Raw genomic sequence first — 20,814 nt, 5'->3', positions numbered from 1 at the left:
GATGACTCTATATTGAATCTCAGAGTCAAAGCATTCTATAATAAACATACTCTTATTTGACAATATGAATGTTACTTTCTTTGCATTATTATTATTATTGCTTAATATTTCCATGTAGCAATTGTCTGTTTCCTTTTCTGAATGTATTTATGTTCGTTCGTCCTTTACAAGGTTTTTGTTTCTAATAAAAAAAAAAAGTAAGAAAGCTATCAACCTGAAAAGGCTACATATTATTTGATTCCATTTATGAATATGATGTTCTAGAAAAGGCAAAACCCTGGAGACAGTAAAAAGATTGCCAGGGGTTTGAGTAGGAAGAAAAGTTGAATAGATCGAGCACAGGAGATCTTCTGTTGAAACTCTTCAACTATAATGGCAGACACAGAACAACATGCATTCATCAAAACCCACAGAACTTGATAGGAAAAGTGAACATTAACATAACCAAATTAAAACAAAAACCCTGAGGCAGTCAGGCGATCACAGGATAGAGTCAGGGAAATGCATGGCAAGACAGAAAGCAGACCATGACAAAAGAACTTAATTGTATTAAATATACAAAACAATCTCACTGAAAAGGGTGAGAGAAAATGGTGCTAACTTAAATAACTTTGGAAATGAGTAGAGACTGTAAGAGCAAAGGCAAAGGAACTGTACATGGCATTGTACTCTACCTGGTGAAGTTGTTTCCCATGGGGTACAGAGTAACAATTCTGAAACTATTATTCATGAATTGAACAATTAAGCTCTAGAGATGGTAGATGGTGAAAGCCATGTTTCTCAGCACTTCAGTGGGAAATTACAGATAAACAAGGAGGTATAACTAGGATAGATAATATATTAGTGTTGAAGACATCAGCATGAATTCATGTTTCATTTAATAAAGATGACTACATACAGGGTGGTGCCCAGGGCTCAGTGGGGAGGGCGGCGGCCCCATTTACCAAGAGTGGCGGGTTTGAACCAGGCCCCAGCCAAACTGCAACAACAACAACAAAAAACAAAATAGCCAGGTGTTGTGGCGGGCACTTGCAGTCCTAGCTACTCGGGAGGCTGAGGCAAGAGAATCACTTAAGCCCAGGAGCTGGAGGTTGCTGTGAGCTGTGATGCCATGGCACTCTACCAAGGGCGATAAAGTGAGACTCTGTCTATAAAAGACAAACAAAAAAAAGATGACTATATATAAAAATATTTATAGATATTTATGTATACGTAGGTTGGTATTCCAAATATATCTCCTTGCTCTGTCAGCTGAGTGGACCTAGAGGAAAAGACACCCCAGGAACAAGCACAGCAAGCACCCGCGTCTTGCTTTCTAATACCCTTAGAATAAAAGGCATCAGGGTTGATTTTAGGACAGATGTGTCTAAAGCATCTTTTAGTAGCAAAAAGAAAACCCTCAACACACAGACACACACACACACAGACACTCACACAGAGTTTTAGGAGAATGTGAGAGGGGAAGAAAAACCCTCTGAAATAGCTCCCATGGCTAAAGTTGGGACAAACAGAGCAAAAAGATAAATAAGCCAAAGTGTAAAATGAGCCAAACTACATGCCAAAGTATTAAATATTAGCCAAAACACAAAGTAAATAGCCGTGAGTCTGTACTGATTGATATAAGTGATCGAATGAATTAATGAACAGGAGAAAGAGACAAATAAAACATAATATGTAACTTACATTTATTTTGCAAAAAGGAAAAATTTTAAGTTCTCATCCCGCTTCCTTGTTTACTTCAATTCCACACTATAGAAATAAACACTGTTTACAGTTTATTGGATATCTTGCCAGGGCTTTTTTCCATGGCAATCTTTTCTAATACATTGATTATGTTGAATTTCAATTCATAGAATCCACTTAATCTTCTGAATTTCATTCTTTATTTCTTTGTAAATTTCAATCTCCGCACCAAACTTAGAACCTGGCATATAGTAAGTGCTCATTAAACAATTCTTAATTGAAGGCTTGGTGCCTGTAGCACAGTGGTTACAGTGCCAGCCACATGCACCAAGACTGGCGGGTTCAACCCCAGCCTAGGCCAGCTAAACAACAATGACAACAAAAAAATAGCTGGGCATTATGACGGGCACCTGTAGTCCCAGTTACTTGGTGGGAGTCTGAAGCAAAAGAATCACTTAAACCCAAGCCCAAGAGTTTGAGGTTGCTGTGAGCTGTGACTCCACGGTACCCTACCAAAGGCAATATAGTAAGACTGTCTAAAAAAAAAAAATCCAAAAAATAATTCTTCATAAAGAATATTATTAGAATTCTATCCTTTCATCTACTTACTTGATCTGCCTATGCACAGTAGCAAAAATATATAAATACATAGTACATCATGAAATGTGTAGGAGTCATAAGAATAAACCCCCACAACCCTGACTGCAAGCCGTCCTACACCCCAGCTACAGCACTCTGAAATCCATACTGCCTTGGTCCCAATGCCACCTTCTCACTATTCCTTGCCAGGGACTGAGCCCAAAGGCATAAAACAGGTCTATCCCTAGGAGACAGGAGGGTCTGAGGGGTGACTTTCTCTTGGAAACTTTCCAACAGTCTTATCAAACTTCCCTTAGATTCCACTGCAGTTCAAGTAGGATGTTTCTACCTTCTTTCCCTTTCTCTTTCACTCAGAGTAAGGTCAGCACTGCCCCCTAACAGCCTCTCAGCCTTCTCTGCCTTCCTCCCCACGTTCTCTCACATGCCTTCACCCTAATTAACTTCCTGCAAGTCTAATTCTACAGTCATGTCTGCTTCTTGGAAGACTTTAATACAGGATGTTACCATTTCCATCTGAATAAGATTAACAGCATCTGAGGCTTTAACAATTACCTTGATTTTTTTTTTTTTTTTTTATTGTTGGGGATTCATTGAGGGTACAATAAGCCAGGTTACACTGATTGCAATTGTTAGGTAAAGTCCCTCTTGCAATCATGTCTTGCCCCCATAAAGTGTGACACACACTAAGGCCCCACCCCCTCCCTCCGTCCCTCTTAACAATTACCTTGATTTTAAAACAGAAACTCAGTAAACATGCCTATTAGACCAATGTCTCTGGCTAAAAAACAATGCTGTAGATGGCCTGGTGTATTGAGAATCTTTGCCAAATTTTTTATTTTACAACATGCCAAAAACTATTTTCTCCTTTTGATTAAATTTAATTTCAACTGACAGTGCTGCTTCTGGCTCTCTCAAGATGCCCTAATTTCTCCCTTACTCCTTTTGCACACTGCTATTCAGTACTTCCTAATGTTAGCTGAACTAGATTCGCTACTCTGGGCAGAATAATGGTCTGCATTAGCCAGAGAAGCTCTAGAGAAGGAATTTTTGCCAGGACTAATTGTTTAAGTATTTTTACTCCAAGAGTATTAGTTCTACATAACTGAATAAGGGTTAAACCTATAGAAGTGAATTCAAATTTGTTGGTTGCCGTATTATCCATTTTACTTCTTAGCAAATACCTTAGAGAACATGACTTTATAAAAAGAAAGTTAGCTTTCTCTTGAGAATTTTCACTGTAACTTTCATAAAACCCGTCTTCCCTAAGGCTGGAGTTTCATCTCATTTCCCTCTATTATTCCCACACCTAATTTATCATTATTTTGAACCTCTCAAGTGGACAGGGTTGACTATCATTTACAAAGTAATTAATATTAAATCATTTTCTACATAGTAATGTATATATATGGTCTTATAATTATTTCATTTAAACTTCCTTCCCGTAAATCCAATTAAGACCAGGAATAGAAAACATTTTCTGCAAAGGCCCAGAGAGTAAATACTTTAGGCTTTGCGGTCTCTGCTGCATACTTTTCTTTTGTTTCTTGTTGTCTCATACAAAAACAGGCTACTTAACACATTTGTGGCATAGTGTGCTGAAACTTGCTCTAAAAACAAGGTAGAATAGGCAACTTTGTGCCTCTCTTTCAGATATCATATAAATATTTACAGTAACTAACAGTATCTTTGTTTTGTCTTTGGGACAGAGTCTACTCTGTCACCCTGGATAAAGTGTCATGGTGTCATCGTAGCTCACAGCAACCTCAAACTCTAGGGCTTAGGCGATCCCTTTGCCTCAGCCTCCTGAGGAGCTGGTACTATAGGCACCCGCCCTACCAGGCTAGTTTTTATCTATTTTTAGTAAAAACAGGGGTCTTGCTTAAGGTTGGTCTTGAACTCCTGAGCTCAGACAATCCACCTGTGTCAGCCTCCCAAAGTGCTAGGATTACAGGTGGGAGCCAATGAGCCCGGCCCTAACAGTACCTTTGAAAGCTTACCATGTGCCAGGTACTAAGCTAGATGATAATAGCAAAGACATGTAATACTTAGTATACGACAGGTTTTGGTTAAAATAGTTTAAATATAATAGTTATGCATCACTTAACAACAGGGATATATTCTGAGATGTATGTTAGATGATTCCATCTTATGCAAACATCACAGAGCATGCTTACCCAATCCTTAGATGGTATACCTAGGCTACACAGCACAGCCATTTCTTCTTGGCTATAAACCTATATAGCACATCACTGTACTGAATATTGTGGTGGCAACTGTAACACACTAGTATTTGCATTTCTTTTTTTTTTTTAATTTTTTTTTATTATTATTATTTTTTTTGGTAGAGACAGAGTCTCACCTTATCGCCCTCGGTAGAGTGCCGTGGTGTCACACAGCTCACAGCAACCTCCAAATCCTTGGGCTTAGGCGATTCTCTTGACTCAGCCTCCCAAGTAGCCGGGACTACAGGCGCCCGCCACAACGCCCGGCTATTTTTTTGTTGTTGTTGTTGCAGTTCGGCCGGGGCTGGGTTTGAACCCGCCACCCTCGGCATATGGGGCCAGCACCCTACCCGCTGAGCCACAGGCGCCGCCCAGTATTTGCATTTCTAAACATGTCTAAATATAGCAAAGGTGATAATGCATTGTGCTATGACATTATGACAGTTATAAGTGCCACTAGGTGATAGGAATTTTTCAGCTCTATTATAATTTTACATCATCACCATCCTATACACAGTCTAGGTCATTGACCAAAACACGTTTATGTGGTACATGACTGTAATTTAATCACCCCGAGATGGGTACTATCATAAACCCCATCTTTGATGAAGACACTGAAGCACAGAATGAATGTCAAATAACTTGTCCAAACTCATACAACTAATGATGGTGGAGTTAGAATTAAAACCTAGGCAGACTGGCTTCACAGTCCAAATACTCTTAACCACTCTGTTTAAAATAACTCCTTTGGCTTATAGCTATGCCACCATAAGCAAGAGACTGGCATCAGACTACCTTTCAGCACAGAAAGTGCTCGAGGCAGAGGATTACAGGAAAGAATAGACAGAATAATTAGAGACAATCTTGGAAGAACTTTTTTTTTTTTTTGGTAGAGACAGAGTCTCACTTTATGGCCCTTGGTAGAGTGCTGTGGCCTCACACAGCTCACAGCAACCTCCAACTCCTGGGCTTAAGCGATTCTCCTGCCTCAGCCTCCCGAGTAGCTGGGACTACAGGCGCCCGCCACAACGCCCGGCTATTTTCTGGTTGCGGTTTGGCCGGGGCCGGGTTTGAACCCGCCACCCTCGGTATATGGGGCCGGCGCCTTACCAACTGAGCCACAGGCGCCGCCCTCTTGGAAGAACTTTTATCAGGGACTTTTTAAGGAAGTGACTTGAGCATGAGAGAAATATTAACTCTATAGAATACCAAATCCATCTGAACATACTGAACTAGCAATCTAAACTGGCTTAAATGTTGAGACCTAAAGAGAATATAATTCTGATTATAAAATCTTATAAGTACTTTGTGTTGTTCAATATAATTAAGAAAAAATAAGGTCAGGCACAGTGCCCCACTCCTGTAATACAAGCACTCTGGATGGCTAAGGAGGGTAGCTCACTTGAGCTCAGTTCAAGACCAGCCTGAGTAAGAGTGAGACCCCGTCTCTACTAAAAATAGAAAAATTAGCCAGTGGTTATGTATGTGTGGGGGGAGGCCTGTAGTCCCAGCTTCTTGGGAGGCTGAGGCAAGAGGATCACTGGAGCCCAAGAGTTTGAGGTTGCTGTGAGCTATGATGCCACAGCACTCTACCCAGGGTGATAGAGTAAGACTTTGTCACAAAAAAAAAAGAAAAAAAAAGAAAAACTAAAGCATCCGTACTACAAATGGATTTAAAAATCTAATAGAAGAAATGTTGACACTCATCATGATATAACTTAGAATGTTCCTATCTCATTCTAAAGATGAGATAAGTATGTGGGCTTGACATAAATATAAGTTTTTTTTAACTGCTGACATAATATTCTTTGAACCATGTAATAAAATTAGTAAGTACCAAACAGAGGGATGTTTGACTCTGGACTGGAAAGGTAACATATTTTAGAATTTGTTATTCCAACTTGTGCAAGGCCAACAAAGTAGGAAAACCTAAAATTTGAAACATATCCTCATATCCAGTTAATATAAATTCATTTTTATTGCTAGGTGAACAAAATAAACCAGAAAAGTGAGCAAGAGCTGTCCTGGAATACAAACCTAATATTCTAAGTCTAGCTCCTGTTAGTCCACTCACTGTCAGGCATGTAAAGGGAGGGGTCAAATACAGACACTGTTTAAGGACAGTTGCAAATGGTCACCGGGTTCTGCCTCCCATGTGACAATAGCTTTAGGGCTTTATGAGTAGAACTTCGGTCTCAAGAGAAACCTGGACACAAAATAAAAAAAAAAATTAAATTAATTTTTAAAATAAAATTGAGTCAGCCAAAAAAAGAAAGAAGGAAGGAAAGATGGAAGAAAGAAAGGAGAGAAAAAAAACACAGAAAAAAGGAAGGAAGGAAAGAAGGAAGAGAAGGCAGGCAGACATACACCACGATTTAGGAAATGTGCACCTACAGCGTGGGAAACGTAATCATCTGTATTACATCCTGAATTTCACTATCGCTAACACAAATTGTATAAGAATTAGGAATGTGTAGATTTATATTTACAAAGTATTATGTCCCCAGATAGAACAGTTTCAGATTTTGAATAGTAAACGGTCTGATTCAAACTGTCCCTCCCAGGGTTTGGCAATGTCCTACTTCCAATTAACTGGTACAACCTGATATCTGAGAGCACAAATATCACCACTGTTTGGCTTGAAGAATTCCTGTCATCCAAACCTACCGCTAATTTCATTAAGGGAAATACACTCTTGAACCTAGAAGACAGCTTCTTGCCACTGCAAATAATCTGGTTCTTTCTCTTGAGGAATACCAGACTAACTTCCACCCTCAAAGAGAGGGTGGAAGAATTGTCCGGGTTCCCCAGTTTTCTGGTTGTGTTTCTAGTCCGTAGCAAGACCTTGCTGTAAACCTTTCCCTTGAGTTTCAAAAGATAATATATATTTCTTATTAACTCTTTTTCTTATTTTAAGCAGATTTTAGTTATGTGCAATCCAAAGAGCCTGACGAAAACAGGCAGCAGGCTTTAATTTGAAATCTAAAAGTCTATCTAAGCATTCCAACATTGAAGAAGAACAATGGTTTTTAAAAAGTACATGGAAACATTAAACCTAATCAATGCTATTCATGAGTACCATCTATTTCGAATCACAGATTTTAAGCCAAAATGCATTCAGAGAAAAATACATGTTATTCATCTAGAAATAATACTTCTCAATAGTATAATGCCTATAAAATTAAAAACTGCATTTAACTACATTTTCTGTGGCAGTGGCTTTCAAACCTATTTTAGGCAGCAGAACATTTTCTTCTAATGAAATCTTAGGTTCATACCCAATTCAAAGCCTAGATGAGAGGAGAGCTGGTCTGGTTGAAACACTCAAATCTCTGGGTGTGTATGCTCATGTAAGCCTATAGGCAGGAAACTCTGCCTGACGGCCACCCTCTTCCCTGCCAGAGACCCCTTCAGGAATCACGAAACCTCTGTGACCTATGTGAATCAGAGCTTGAAAAACACCATGTTAAAAAAAAAAGCAGCCACCCTCCTACACAGCATTACAAATAGGACACCAAATCAATTACATGTCTATTTACCTGTGAGCTTTAAAACATTTTCCATCAACAAAAATATCAGTATCTGGGCAACAAGGTTTCATATAAAGCTTTAATAAATCTTCTCCTAATTCAGATGCAGCTTCCAAATGACAGTTATCTTTAAAAAAGAAAAATAAGATTAAAAAATAGTTTAATATTATAAACATCCAAAAATCTTGTTTTCTATTATTAGCAAGAAGCTTTCCACACAGTTATCTCAGTTAACTATAATACTTAAGCAGTAAATTCAAAATAAAACCAAAACTTTAAAATCATCTATCTTCTGCTTTGAAATACATGTATTTCTACCTACTTTCAAATACATAGTTATGGGTTACTGAAGGATGGGGATTCGCTCTGGAAAATGTTATTAGGCGACTTTGCTATTGTGCAAACATCATAGAGTGTACGCATGTAAACCTAAATGATATAGCCTGCTATATGCCTAGGCAATCTCTATAGCCTGTTGCTCCTAGACTACAAACCTGTAAGTAGGGGTGTCCAACCTTATCTGTGGTATTGGATATCACAGGAAAATATGCACAGTTTTTTTTGTTTGTTTGTTTGTTTTTTGCTAATCAGCTTTTGTTGGTGTTTGTGTATTTACTGTGTGGCCCAGGACAACTCTTATTCTTCCAATGTACAGCTGGCCATACAGCATGCTACTGTATTGAAGAACTATTGGCAACTGTATCACAGTGGTATTTGTGTATCTACACATAGAAAAGGGACATTAAAACTACAATGTTATAATCTTACGGGACTATTTTCATAGATGTTGTCCATCATTGACCATAGTGTCATTATATAATGCGTGACTCTATGTTTTTAATATAGATACACATTTAGATGTATGTAGTATTATCACAAAATTATATGCCAAAAATGAAGTCACTTCATGAACATCTGAATTAGAAACTTTTCCAGTACTTAATTCCTTCCAATTCCGTATTTCATGAGTATATGTCCAGAATGAGAGTGAACTGATAAAAATTCAACTGAAACCACTGAGTATTACTAGAGCTTACTCATTACTCATTACTTACTATGAGTTTAGTATTATACACAATATGGAAAGCTATAGAAAAAAAGCATTTTTTAAAAAACTATCTCTATTTCAAGAGATTTACTGTTCAGGAAGTAGGAAATAGGGCGGCACCTGTGGCTCAAAGGGGTAGGGTGCCAGCCCCATATGCCGGAAGGTGGTGGGTTCAAACCCAGCCCCAGCCAGAAACTGCAAAAAAAAAAAAGGAAGTAGGAAATAAAAGACATTAAGTTGTATATTATAGCTCATAGATGATATATATATCCCTATTTAGCTAACTACATATTAAAAAAATACTACACTGTGTTGAATTAAATTTGACCTGAAGCTGTCTCAGGACTTTGAGTGCCTACTTAATGAACTGTAACCTAATATACCAAAACCTAACCCAACTTAGGAACACACCTTTTTGGTAATAATTAGCTAGATCTCAGCCAATCACAAGCAGTCAAGTTTCAGCCAATCACAGGCAGCCAAATGATCACACCATGTCCAAATAAGGCAAACACCTAGCTGTAATCAATGAAGCTATTTCTGTATTGTACTTCTGCAGATCAATATTCACTGCCAACACTGCATAGCGGAGCTCCCTGAAGCATGTTTGTCAGTGCTGCATTATCCATGAATCATTCTTTGCTAAACAAACTTAGTTAAATTTATTTGTGTAAAGTTTTTCTTTTAACAGAGCTGGTGTTAGAAATAGGATCTAAAGGAGACCCTCAACAACTTGCGAGAGCAACGCATAAACAGGTATAGGTGCCCTGTGAGGTCCCTGTATCACTGCTTATTGCTGAGCATTTGGAAGTCACCACCAGTAATTCCCTCTTGGATTCGAAATCCACAATCTGTGTCAAGTTTTCCCAGTTTGAGCATTTTTACCCAGGCTGGGTTGCAAAGTGACCAAAGAAATATAGGGAGATCTCCAGTAGGTAAGGTTATGAGAAGAGGGGAAATAATGGGTTCCTCTGAGACTGGGCCTCTTGGAAACTATCCTTTTCTAGAGAAATGGGTAAACCTTACCAAAGTAATTCACAATTTTGGTGGCCACAATGGGGAAGTTTTAACCTGAAAAAAAAAAAAAAATTGCTCATCTATGGGGCACATGGGAAAAAAAGAAAAAAGATCCCAAATACCTCAAAACAATGGGATAGGCCGGGAGTGGTGGCTCACGCCTTTAAACTTAGCACTCCGGGAGGCCAAGGCAGGTGGACAGCCTGAGCTCATGAGTTTGAGACAAGCCTGAACAAGACCCTGTCTCTAAAACTATCTGGGCATTGTGGTGGGCTTATGGTCCCAGCTACGTGGTAGGCTTAGGCAAGGGGATTGCTTGAGCTCAAGAGTTTGAGGTTGCTGTGAGGTTGCCCCCTCCCCCCAAAAAAAGCAGGGGGATATATTTTTGATTGGCATGAAGAAGCCTCTAAAAGACTAAATGAATCAAAAATTTCCTCTCTAAAATATTCCTTTATCAACCAAACTGCCCTTCAGTTGATGAATGGATAAGAAAATGTGGTATGGGTGGGTGGTGCCTGTGGCTCAAGGAGTAGGGCACCGGCCCCATATATGGGAGGTGGCAGGTTCAAACTCCAGCCAAAAACTGCAAAAAAAAAAAGAAAAAAGAAAAAGAAAATGTGGTATGAGTGTACACGTATGCATGTACACATATGTGCACGCACACATTTATGTACCATGGAGTACTACTCGGCCAAGAAAAGGAATGAAATTGTGTCATTTGCAGCAACTTGGATAGAACTAGAGAACATTATCTTAAGTAAAGTATCTCAGTAATGGAAAAACAACTACCACATGTTGTCAGCTGAATGATGGGTACACATGGTCATGTGGTGGTATAAAGGATACTGGAAACTAAGCAGCGGGGAGGGTGGGAGAGGAATGAGAGATAAAAACTTCCTATCAGGTATGATATACACTATTCTGGTGAAAGGCACACTAAAAGCCCTGACTTCAGCATGATACAGGTCATCCAGGTAACAATAACACTTGTACCCCCTAATACTTAAAAATAAAAATTATTTGAAAAATTAAAAGATTCCTGAGTGGCGCCTGTGGCTCAGTGGGTAGGACACCGGTCCCATATACCTAGGGTGGCAGGTTTGAACCCGGCCCCAGCCAAACTGCAACAAAAAATAGCCGGGTATTATGGCAGGCACCTGTAGTCCCAGCTACTCAGGAGGCTGAGGCAAGAGAATCGCCTAAGCCCAGGAGTTGGAGGTTGCTGTGAGCTGTGACGTCATAGCACTCTACTACAGGCGATAAAGTGAGATTCTGTCTCTAAAAAAAATAAATAAAATAAATATTAAAAGATTCCTTTAAGCTGGATATTATCTACCCCGTTATTCTTTGCTTTCAAAGAATAAGCAATGAAAGATGAACAAGAGGAGAAAGGGTGATTTTGTTTGTTTGTTTTTCTTTTAATTGGAGGGGATAATTTTCTTCTAGAGTTATCCTGAGTTGGGGTTTTTAGAGCTGCACAGACTGCCAAATGGCTGTTTTTTTATGGACTGAAATAACTTTGGGATATCTTTCCTATAACACTGGAAAATTTTACTTTTAAAAAATCCACACAGATGTATATATTTTTCAATCCTCTTAGAGACAATCTTTTTTTTTTTTGCAGTTTTTGTGGCCGGGGCTAGGTTTGAACCCGCCACCTCCAGCATATGGGGCTGGCACCCTACTCCGTTGAGCCACAGGTGTCACCCCTTAGAGATGATCTTTCTTGGGTCTGTTAACCTCCATGCTTGATCTTGTTTTTGCTGGTAGGTGGGGTTAAAGAGTTAACCCTGTAGTGAGTTTGGTAATAAAGATTGTTGACGTTGAAAAAGAAAAAAAAAAGATTCCTTTAAAAAGGCAAGTGAAAGAAAAAAAGACAAATGAAATACTTAAACTAATTAATGAAAAGAAAAAAAAAACTGTACTTTGACTTAACTCTGATTTCACCTTCACTCTCTCTGTCCTCCTCTGCCTACTGTGAAACTACTAACTTTCATTAGTTACAAAAAGAAGGCTAGACAAATACCCTATCAAATTAGGCCCTCAGATCATCCAAGTATGTTTCTTAACCACCTTTATGCTATGGTCAAAATCTGAAGTTCAGAGCAATAGTGAAAGGTTTCCTTGCCCCCAAGAAACCCCCCCGAAATTGCTGAGGAATTTAGAATTCTCATTGGAGCATATGATCTAGGATTCCTTGATCTTTACCGATTTATTCACAAGACACTGGGACCTGGAAAATCCTATAAATGGACAGCTGAAACCAAATGAGAGATATCTGAGAAAGATATCAAAGATCTTACCGTTCAATCTTTCAGGGATGGACCAAAAAAAAAAAAAAAGGACTAGGATGATCTCTCCGAGCAGTGGTTCTCGACCTTCCTAATGCCGCAGCCCTTTAATACAATTCTTGAGAACCACTGTCTTAGAGGATGTGAAAGTTGATCATATGAACTGGGTCATCCTTAAATACCCAAGCTAATCAGGGTAGAGGGGTTGGGGGAGAAAGTACTCACGGTACATAACATCGTTCCAGAAACACGATTCTCTGCAAGTTCAACTGCCGAAACTTTTGCAACCTGAGAACAGTTTTATCTATAGCTTCTGGAATAACTTGCTGCAGCTCTAGGATTAATTTTTCCCACTACCCTTGCTCACCAATCAGAGCTTACCAGCTCCCCAAAGCTTTACTGATACCAATGAACTTTCTCTCTAGATAACACTCAACATTCCTCTTTTTTATAAAACCGCCAACACTCTCTGCTTTTTGAACCTACCAAAGACTACTAAGTCTGTGTGTATGCCCTGGATTGCAATTCTTTCTTCCCACATAAAATGTTAAATTTAGAGAATCTCTGTATTTTTATTTTGACTTCAACAAATCCATCCCCAAAGTATTTCCTCTCAATAACCTGACTGGTCTTCCATTCAAACTTATAAACAGAAAAAGGATAAACCAGTTTCTCACTATAAGGTGTGAACTAAATCAAATCCTAAGCACTGCCCCCAAACTGAACAGACCCATCTTGGCCAAGGGGATCCCAGAGAAACCTTAAAGCTGAATTCCTAGCCAAGACAAGACAGGAAGTCAGATTTGCATCATTTAACTCCTCCCTTGCTAACAGCCATTACGCTTTATTTCCTAAGGCCAGATTAGCATTCTTCCTTGAGAAAAGACCACACCAAACATGAAGTGGTTCTGATAGTTTACAGAACATGTGCAGAGAGGGTTTCACCTTTTTGACATAAAGGGCAGCCTTTTTAAATTTCTTTTTTGAGACAGAGTCCCACTCTGTCCCAAGGGTAGAGTGTAGTGGCATCATTATAGAGCTCAGTAACCTCAAACTCCTGGGCTCAAACAGTCCTCATGAGGAGCTGGGACTACAAGCGCCCTCCACAACAGCTGGCTAATTTCTCTATTTTTAGAAATGGGGTCTTGCTCTTGCTCAGGCTGGTCTTAAACTCCTGTGCTCAAGCAATCCTTCTGCCTTGGCCTCCCAGAGTGCTGGGATTATAGGTATGAACCTCCACCTCCAATGAGGGCAGGTAATTTTACACACGGACCCCTTTAAAGGACTGAGCACCATTGCGCAGGCTTGCAGTTTTCTTTTCATAAATATTCATGACTCCTCCCATAGCTTTTAAAATATGTATATTTAGCTACCCTGCTCATGATAAAATCCTGTTGTCTTTGTCCGTCCCATGACATACGTGTATCTGACTTGGGGCCAGGAGCACAGGAGCACTGTCTGCCAGCCTGCTGCTGCTGAAATGGCCACCGTGGGCTGTAAATCCTATACAAGAAATAAAGCTCTCCTTGTCCACATTATAAATCTCATTACTTTTTTCAGATAACAAAGGTAAGATTAGAAGTGTTATTTGTAAAATATTCTAGTCTACCCGAGCTGGGTCCAGGCATAGGAAATGCTTTGTCTGTCCTATTCATTATTGGGCTCTGCCCTTAACTCAGTAATCTCATGAAAAAAACAAAAACTGGGTTGGGGAAGCCACCTATCCAGCTGAGTTAGTCTCCAAACTACACCTTTCTGGCATTTACCCAGCTATTAATATTTTGAGACTCCTTTGCAATGTAAGCAAAATGAACAGTTTAAAGGAAATTTCCTTTTGTAAGAGCTTCTCCTTCTCTGCACAGAGGAGGAGGACTAAAACCACTAGAAATACTTTCAATGGAAAAGGCATTGGCTTAAATCTGTATGATAAGCCTTATCTTTGTTGAAGGTGTTTTTCCTGGCCATTTGGACTTAACTGGGACTTTACCAAACACCGTTCTTGGTTATACAAAAAATGATATTTAAGCCTAATCTAAGCTTCGTGCTTTTGAGATACAAATTGTCTACATGGTCTTACCTAACTGCTATCCCTTTAGAAATGCAAATTTAGGGGAGATGACTCATCGGAAGAAAAAAATTGTTTTAAATGAACCATTTGCAAACTGGCAAACAAAAATCTTAAGTCTTTTCCACAAATATTAGTAGAAATATTTGTCCATCTGAGCAGATAACCTTAACTTATTCCATCTGCAAAAAACATAATTTAGATACAACTATATTTTTTGTACCTGGCATGTGACTAGAGTTTTATAGTGACAGGTGTCATATCTGCTTCTGTGTGTTTATATAAACACATATATGTATGTATTGAAAAAGAAAAGTGCCTCAGAGCAGCCTGAATAATGTGAGGTATGCAAAATTTATTAGGCCCAGAGAGACATAAGCATGAGACTTCACTTAAGCCTACCCTACCCATACCCTGGGTTAACTGCTTAGAGACATTCTGCTTTTCTTTTTCTCTCCCTGTAGTTTCCAGACTAGCTGATAAATTACCTAAGATGTTACCACAAGTTGTATAAAGTGACCCTTGCCCATTATCTTCATGTTCCTGGAATTGGTGATGCAAAGGACAACTGTATGGTCAATCAATAGCTTGTGTTGTTTTAATGAACCAATATAAATTCTTGGCAAACAACTTAAAAAATTGCCTCCTTCTTTTTTCCTTTAGAAACCCACTTGTAACTGCAGGCCAACTTGAATCTCTATCTCCAAGGCTGCAGTCCTCACACTTGGCCCAAATAAATTCTCTACTTGTATTAATTTTGCCTCAGTTTCTCCCTGGAGGTTGGCAGTATGTTACATGTATATAGTATTTTTCTACCTCCAGATTATACTGCCAAAATTATAAAAAGAGTTCCATTTAACTGACTTAAAGAAAAACAAGTGTTTATGTTACTGAAAACTTGCCACTTGTCCCCAAGGCTGCGTCAGAATAATGAGGACGAGTGGTTTGAGAAGGAAAGAGAAATTTGTTACTTTGCCAGCAAAGGAGGAAAATGGCACACTATGGGCTCAAAGTCTAAATTCTTCATTCTCAGCAGAAATGTAGAGCTTTTAAAAGTTCTGATTAATCCCACAATCCCATTTTGAGCTGAGACAATCTTGTGGCCTCTGTCCAGATTCATCCCATCTTCAGCTAAAATGATTTCCTGGCCTCTGCCCAGACAACTCCCTTGAGCTATCTCCTATGGCAGAAGAGCAAAAGGCATGGATGTAGGCTTCCCTTTTTCTTTCCTTCTTCCCTCCCTCCCTCATTTATTTATTTTGAGACAAAGTCTCAGTCAGTTGCCCTGGGTAGAGTGCCATGGCATCATGACAGCTCACAGCAACCTCAAACTCCTGGAAGCTACAGGCTCCCACTACAACACCCAGCTAGTCTTTCTACTTTTAGTAGAGATGGGGTCTTGCTCTTGCTCATCTCAAACTCTTGAGCTCAGGCAATTCACCCACCTGGGCCTCCCAGAGGGATAGGATTACAGGCGTGAGCCACTGTGCTCAGCCTGGATATCAGTTTTCGTTTGGAAAAAAGAGTTGAAAGGAGGGTTTTGAAGAGACGGAAAACAATCTTACCTTTTTTCTTAAGGCCATTCTGTTACACTTACATAAATTAAGTACTCCAAAACTCTGAGAAAGATAAGAACTAACTTTTTCCTCGAAGTTAAAGATTATGTCAGTATGAGTTTGACCTGGGAACAAAGGTGCAAGTGGAAGCACAGCACCCGCTACTTCAAGTACAACAGTAAAATTAAAAACCCGTATACTGACATTTTTTAGGATCCTTGCTTTTGTGATGACTGCTTTACATGCAGATGCTGTAAAAATAGCTAACTTTAATGATGGTTAGCTTTCTTTTATGTTATGTCTACTTAAAAATAGCTTCCTTTATCTCTTCAGTAACTTACACCCTTGGAGTTTCTCTAAATTAAATGATGGACATTTGCTGAATACCTAAATCATTTACAAATAAAATACTAAAGCATCAATTGCGCAACAATTTTTTCCACTTTTGGCTTCTTATTACAGAAAAATCTAAAGATATCTTGGTTTGTTAGCAAAACTGTCCTGTGCTAACAAAGATAATCTTGGTTTGTTAGCAAAACTGTCTTGTGCCACATTGAAAATTTGTTAGTACGAGGGAATGCATGCTTCTAGAAATTATGATTCATATAATCCATAGAATACTGGCATGACTGGAAAGTTAAAACTAAAAATAATAAAGGAATAACTCTGCATGGCTAGGAAAGTAAGACATGTTTTTGGTAATTTAAGCTCCGAGGTTCAAGAATGTGTTTTTTTGTTATTATTTTGTTTTTGAGAAAGGACACTTCTAAGAAAGGGGCTTCTGGAGGGATGGGAGGAAAACCCAGAAGACTGGGTGGCCCATAAGAATGTGAGTGTGAAGTAACCCAGGTAACCAATGACCAATAGAAAGATACTATCAATAACCAATAGGAAAGGACAATATTGTCCAGAGGATAGAGAGGCCAATGAAAAACTTGCAACCACTTTCAAGTATTTGTACCCCTGCAGGCCTGTGCCTCTCTGTCTCTCTCACCTTCCAACTCTGTTTGGAAGTGCTCTAAACTTTCTCTTTGTTCTTCCTAAATAAAATATCTTTGTTACGTGAAACTTGTCCTGGTTACTTTTGCTTTCTGTCCACACTGCCTGTGCCTCTTCCGTTTTATTTTCAGTTTCCACACACTTTTGCTTTTGGTTACCAACATGCCTTGGTGAACTTTCTAGCTTGGCAGAGTAATTGAACCAGGTCAACTAGGTTTGGGGAACCGGGACCCCCAACTCTCAACAGTTATTAAGGGAAAAAAGAGTATTTTTTTGTACTAAAATAGAATGATTAATTTTTCTACAATGGGAAAGGTAAGAATACAGAACAAAACTGTATAGATATAAGAAAGCTAAAAATGGTTTATAGAAGAATCTTGAAAAAGGAATTTTATGTGTAATCAAGCTGGCTAAAATCTGAATAAGTTATTTTTAAAAACAATGAGCCTTAATTTCAAAATCATACTGGTAATAAGTTTTCTTAAGAATATCAGATTGCTCTTGCTGTATTAGTTAGGTCTTTACTTAAGAAAATCATCTTCCCTATTAAGAGAGCTAAGAATTTTCTATGCCTATGTAAAATTTCTGTATCTAGGCGGTGCCGAGGCTGGCGGGTTGGAGCCCAGCCTTGGCCTGCTAAACAACAATAACAAAAATAGTCGGGCATTGTGGCAGGTGCCTGTAGTCCCAGTTATTTGGGAGGTTAAGGCAAGAGAATCGCTTAAGCCCAAGAGTTTAAGGTTACTGTGAGCTTTGAAAAAAAAAAAATGAAATGATACTTAACTATCTTTGAGTTATATTTTTATGTCTTTAATGTGTGTTCCAGAAATTGTGTGACATTCCTAGAAATCTGATGGTTCTGGTACAATGTTATTTATGTCATAATTCCAGTTATCTTTTTTTTTTTTTAGACAGAGTCTCACTATGTTGCCCTTGGTTGAGTGCCATGGTGTCATAGCTCACAGCAACCTCAAACTTTTGGGCTTAAGCAATTCTCCTGCCTCAACCTTCCAAGTAGCTGGGACTACAGGCGCCAGCCACAATGCCTGCCTATTTTGGGGCTATAATTGCCATTGTTGTTTGGCAGGCCTGGGCTGGGTTCGAACCTGCCAGCCTTGGCATATGTGGCTAGCACCTTACCCGCTGAGTTACAGGTGATGAGCCAATTCCAGTTATCTTAAAATGCTGTATGTTACAGAAATAACCATATTTTTCTGTCAAGTCCATCATTATTATAATGAATTCTTAATCTTTAACCATGGCCATTTTAAGACTTATCATCACAGACAATTAATTGTTTACCTGAAAGCCACCACAAGAAACTATAAACCTAAAGTGTTTCATCTTTGAGGAAATTCATGGAAAGGATTCTGATAATACAGGTTTCTGATAATTTTAAGATCACATCTTTGGACTGAGTAAGAATTCAAAGAACTCTAATAAAGAAAGTGGTTGATTTGTAATACTGCTAACCCAATATCAAGCAAAATCGGAAAAATACTGCTAACCCAATATCAAGCAAAATCTTGATTGACTATCAAGATTATCATCTATCATAACCTACTTAATAAAAAGTGCTATGCGCCTGATTTGGTAAAACAAAATTAATATCTAAAAGGATATAAATTTAATGTTAAGTGTGGACTCAAGGAGGGCCCAGATGGCCACCTGGTCCTTTCTGAGTCCTTAAAAGATCTAATATTCTGGCCGATGATATAAATTATGAAAAAAAATTGCTGAAATAGTCTATACCATTTGGTTTGTAAAACTCACAATCAAAACTTCAGGTAGTACATTTCTGCTACTTACAGATGGATTTCATTCGATTGCCATCTTAAATATGATAGGAATATGATGTTCCAGTAATAGTTTGCATGTTTTCTGACTGAACAGAAGCCTTCATAAGTAGGATAGCCAATGCTATGATAGTAGCTAAGAAGTTATTAAAAAATATGTTTCCTAGCCAGGCATGGTGGTTCATGACTATAATCCTAGCACTTTGGGAAGCTGAAGCAGATGGATTGCTTGAGCTCAAAAGTTTGATACCAACTTAAGCAAGAGGAAGACCCTGTCTCTACTTAAAAAATACAAAAATTAGCTGGGTGTTGTGGTTGGCACCTATAGTCCCAGCTACTTGGAAGGTTAAGGCAAAAGGATCGCTTGAGCCCAGGAGTTTGAAGTTGCTGTGAGCTATGATGCCACGCACTCTACCTAGGGCAAAAGAGTGAAATTGTGTCTCAAAAAAAAAAAGGGAAAAAAATAAAGAAAAAATGTTTCCTTAATGGGCCATCTCTGAAGATAGCTCCAGTAATAGAGAACCCCATTTTACAGGAAAATTTATAAAGCAGTTAATAAGGCATTATTAACACAATGGTATTACCATTGTCCCTGTCATCCTCAATCTTCTAGAAAGTCCAAAGGGCAAATAGCCACAATTAACTGAACTGATTAAATTGTCTTGGCCAAAGGTATTACCAATGGCCTTGACGGCAATCAGATCCACCCCACTGGAAACATAGATTAATCCCTTTTTAAAAAGTTGCTGGAGGCTCTGTGCCAGCCACAGAGTGGTTATGGCACCAGCCACATACACAGAAGGTGGCAGGTTAAAACCTGGCCCAGGCCAGCTAATCAACAATGACAACTGCAACAAAAAATAGCTGGGCGTTGTGGTGGGCACCTGTAGTCCCAGCTACTTGGGAGGCCGAGGCCAGAGAATTGCTTCAGCCCAGGAGTTTGAGGTTGCTGTGAGCTGTGATGCCACAGCACTCTACCAAAGGCGACATAGTGAGACTCTGTCACAAAAAAAAAAAAAAAGAAGTTACTGGAAGGCCCATGCTCCCAATAATAGAAACTCATGTACCTCTCCTCCTACTCTTATAAAATACTTCAAGGCTTTAATTAAAACATTATGCAAAAGTGTACTTTTATCGGGTAAAAGAAGCCTTCCATGATCCACTGATTGCGGACAGCCAAACCTTTCACAATCTCAGAACCTAGCGATGGGATCTTCTGGAAACGGCATCAGAGAAAGACTACTCTTGAACCTCAGTGGAGAGACCATACCAAGCTCTTTTCATCACCCACCCTGCTGCCAAACTTGAGGGCCTTTAGTTGTGGGTCCACATCTCAAAACTCTCATGTGGGCCACTCCAGACTCTTGAAACTGCATACCTGTTGAAAACTTTAAGGTAAAGCCAACCAGGGAAGTTTCTCCCCCAAAGCAGACAACATTCTAAACATGGGCAGCTTGTCCAAGATCACAGATCAAGATTTCTCTATCTTCGATGAAAACCTTATCTCTTTTCTTTTTATTCTTACTTCCTTCTGTCCTAACCATCTCCCTTTCCTAACAGGAAAATCTGTGAGACCATAATTTCTAAATGACCTTATTTATTTGTCTTGCACCATGTGATGATGAACTCTGAATGATAGTAGCTAAAGCTTATGCCCTAGTAAAAACAAACACACAAAAACCCAAGGCAACTGTTAGGTTTGTGAGTTAATACCAAAAAACAAGAAACAATTCTTTAAATGCCAACACCTGTTCATGTTCCCAAAGAGAATCACCCTGAACCTTCGGAAGAGCAAAAAACTATCCTTGATGTTCTAGACATCACTGCCACATGCTTTCCTATACTTGCTGAAAGTAATGCCCAAACCTTCCCAATTAATAACCTACCTGTTACTACCCAAATGATGCCTATTAAAGGTATACGTGCATTGCGCTTCCAGACATCACATTCTTAAGACCTGAGGCTATCTATGTGGGTTCTAGCAGTTGCTTATATAACGTCACTGAA

The 20,814-nt window shown here is 39.0% G+C and overlaps 1 protein-coding gene across 2 annotated transcripts in view; it reads right to left on the bottom strand.

Moving 5' to 3' along the window:
* BTBD8 (BTB domain containing 8) overlaps nt 1-20,814 on the bottom strand; it is a 96,023-nt gene that overhangs the window by 51,015 nt on the left and 24,194 nt on the right. For both annotated transcript variants that reach the window (XM_053592277.1, XM_053592278.1), the window contains one exon: nt 8,045-8,162. In XM_053592277.1, the coding sequence (XP_053448252.1) occupies nt 8,045-8,162 (118 nt within the window). The remainder of the gene's footprint in view (nt 1-8,044; nt 8,163-20,814) is intronic.

Source organism: Nycticebus coucang, chromosome 5 (assembly GCF_027406575.1).
Source record: "Nycticebus coucang isolate mNycCou1 chromosome 5, mNycCou1.pri, whole genome shotgun sequence".
Classification (NCBI taxonomy): Eukaryota; Metazoa; Chordata; class Mammalia; order Primates; family Lorisidae; genus Nycticebus; species Nycticebus coucang.
The sequence above is the reverse complement of the archived record's forward strand: the minus strand, read 5'-3'. Positions and strand labels throughout refer to the sequence as shown.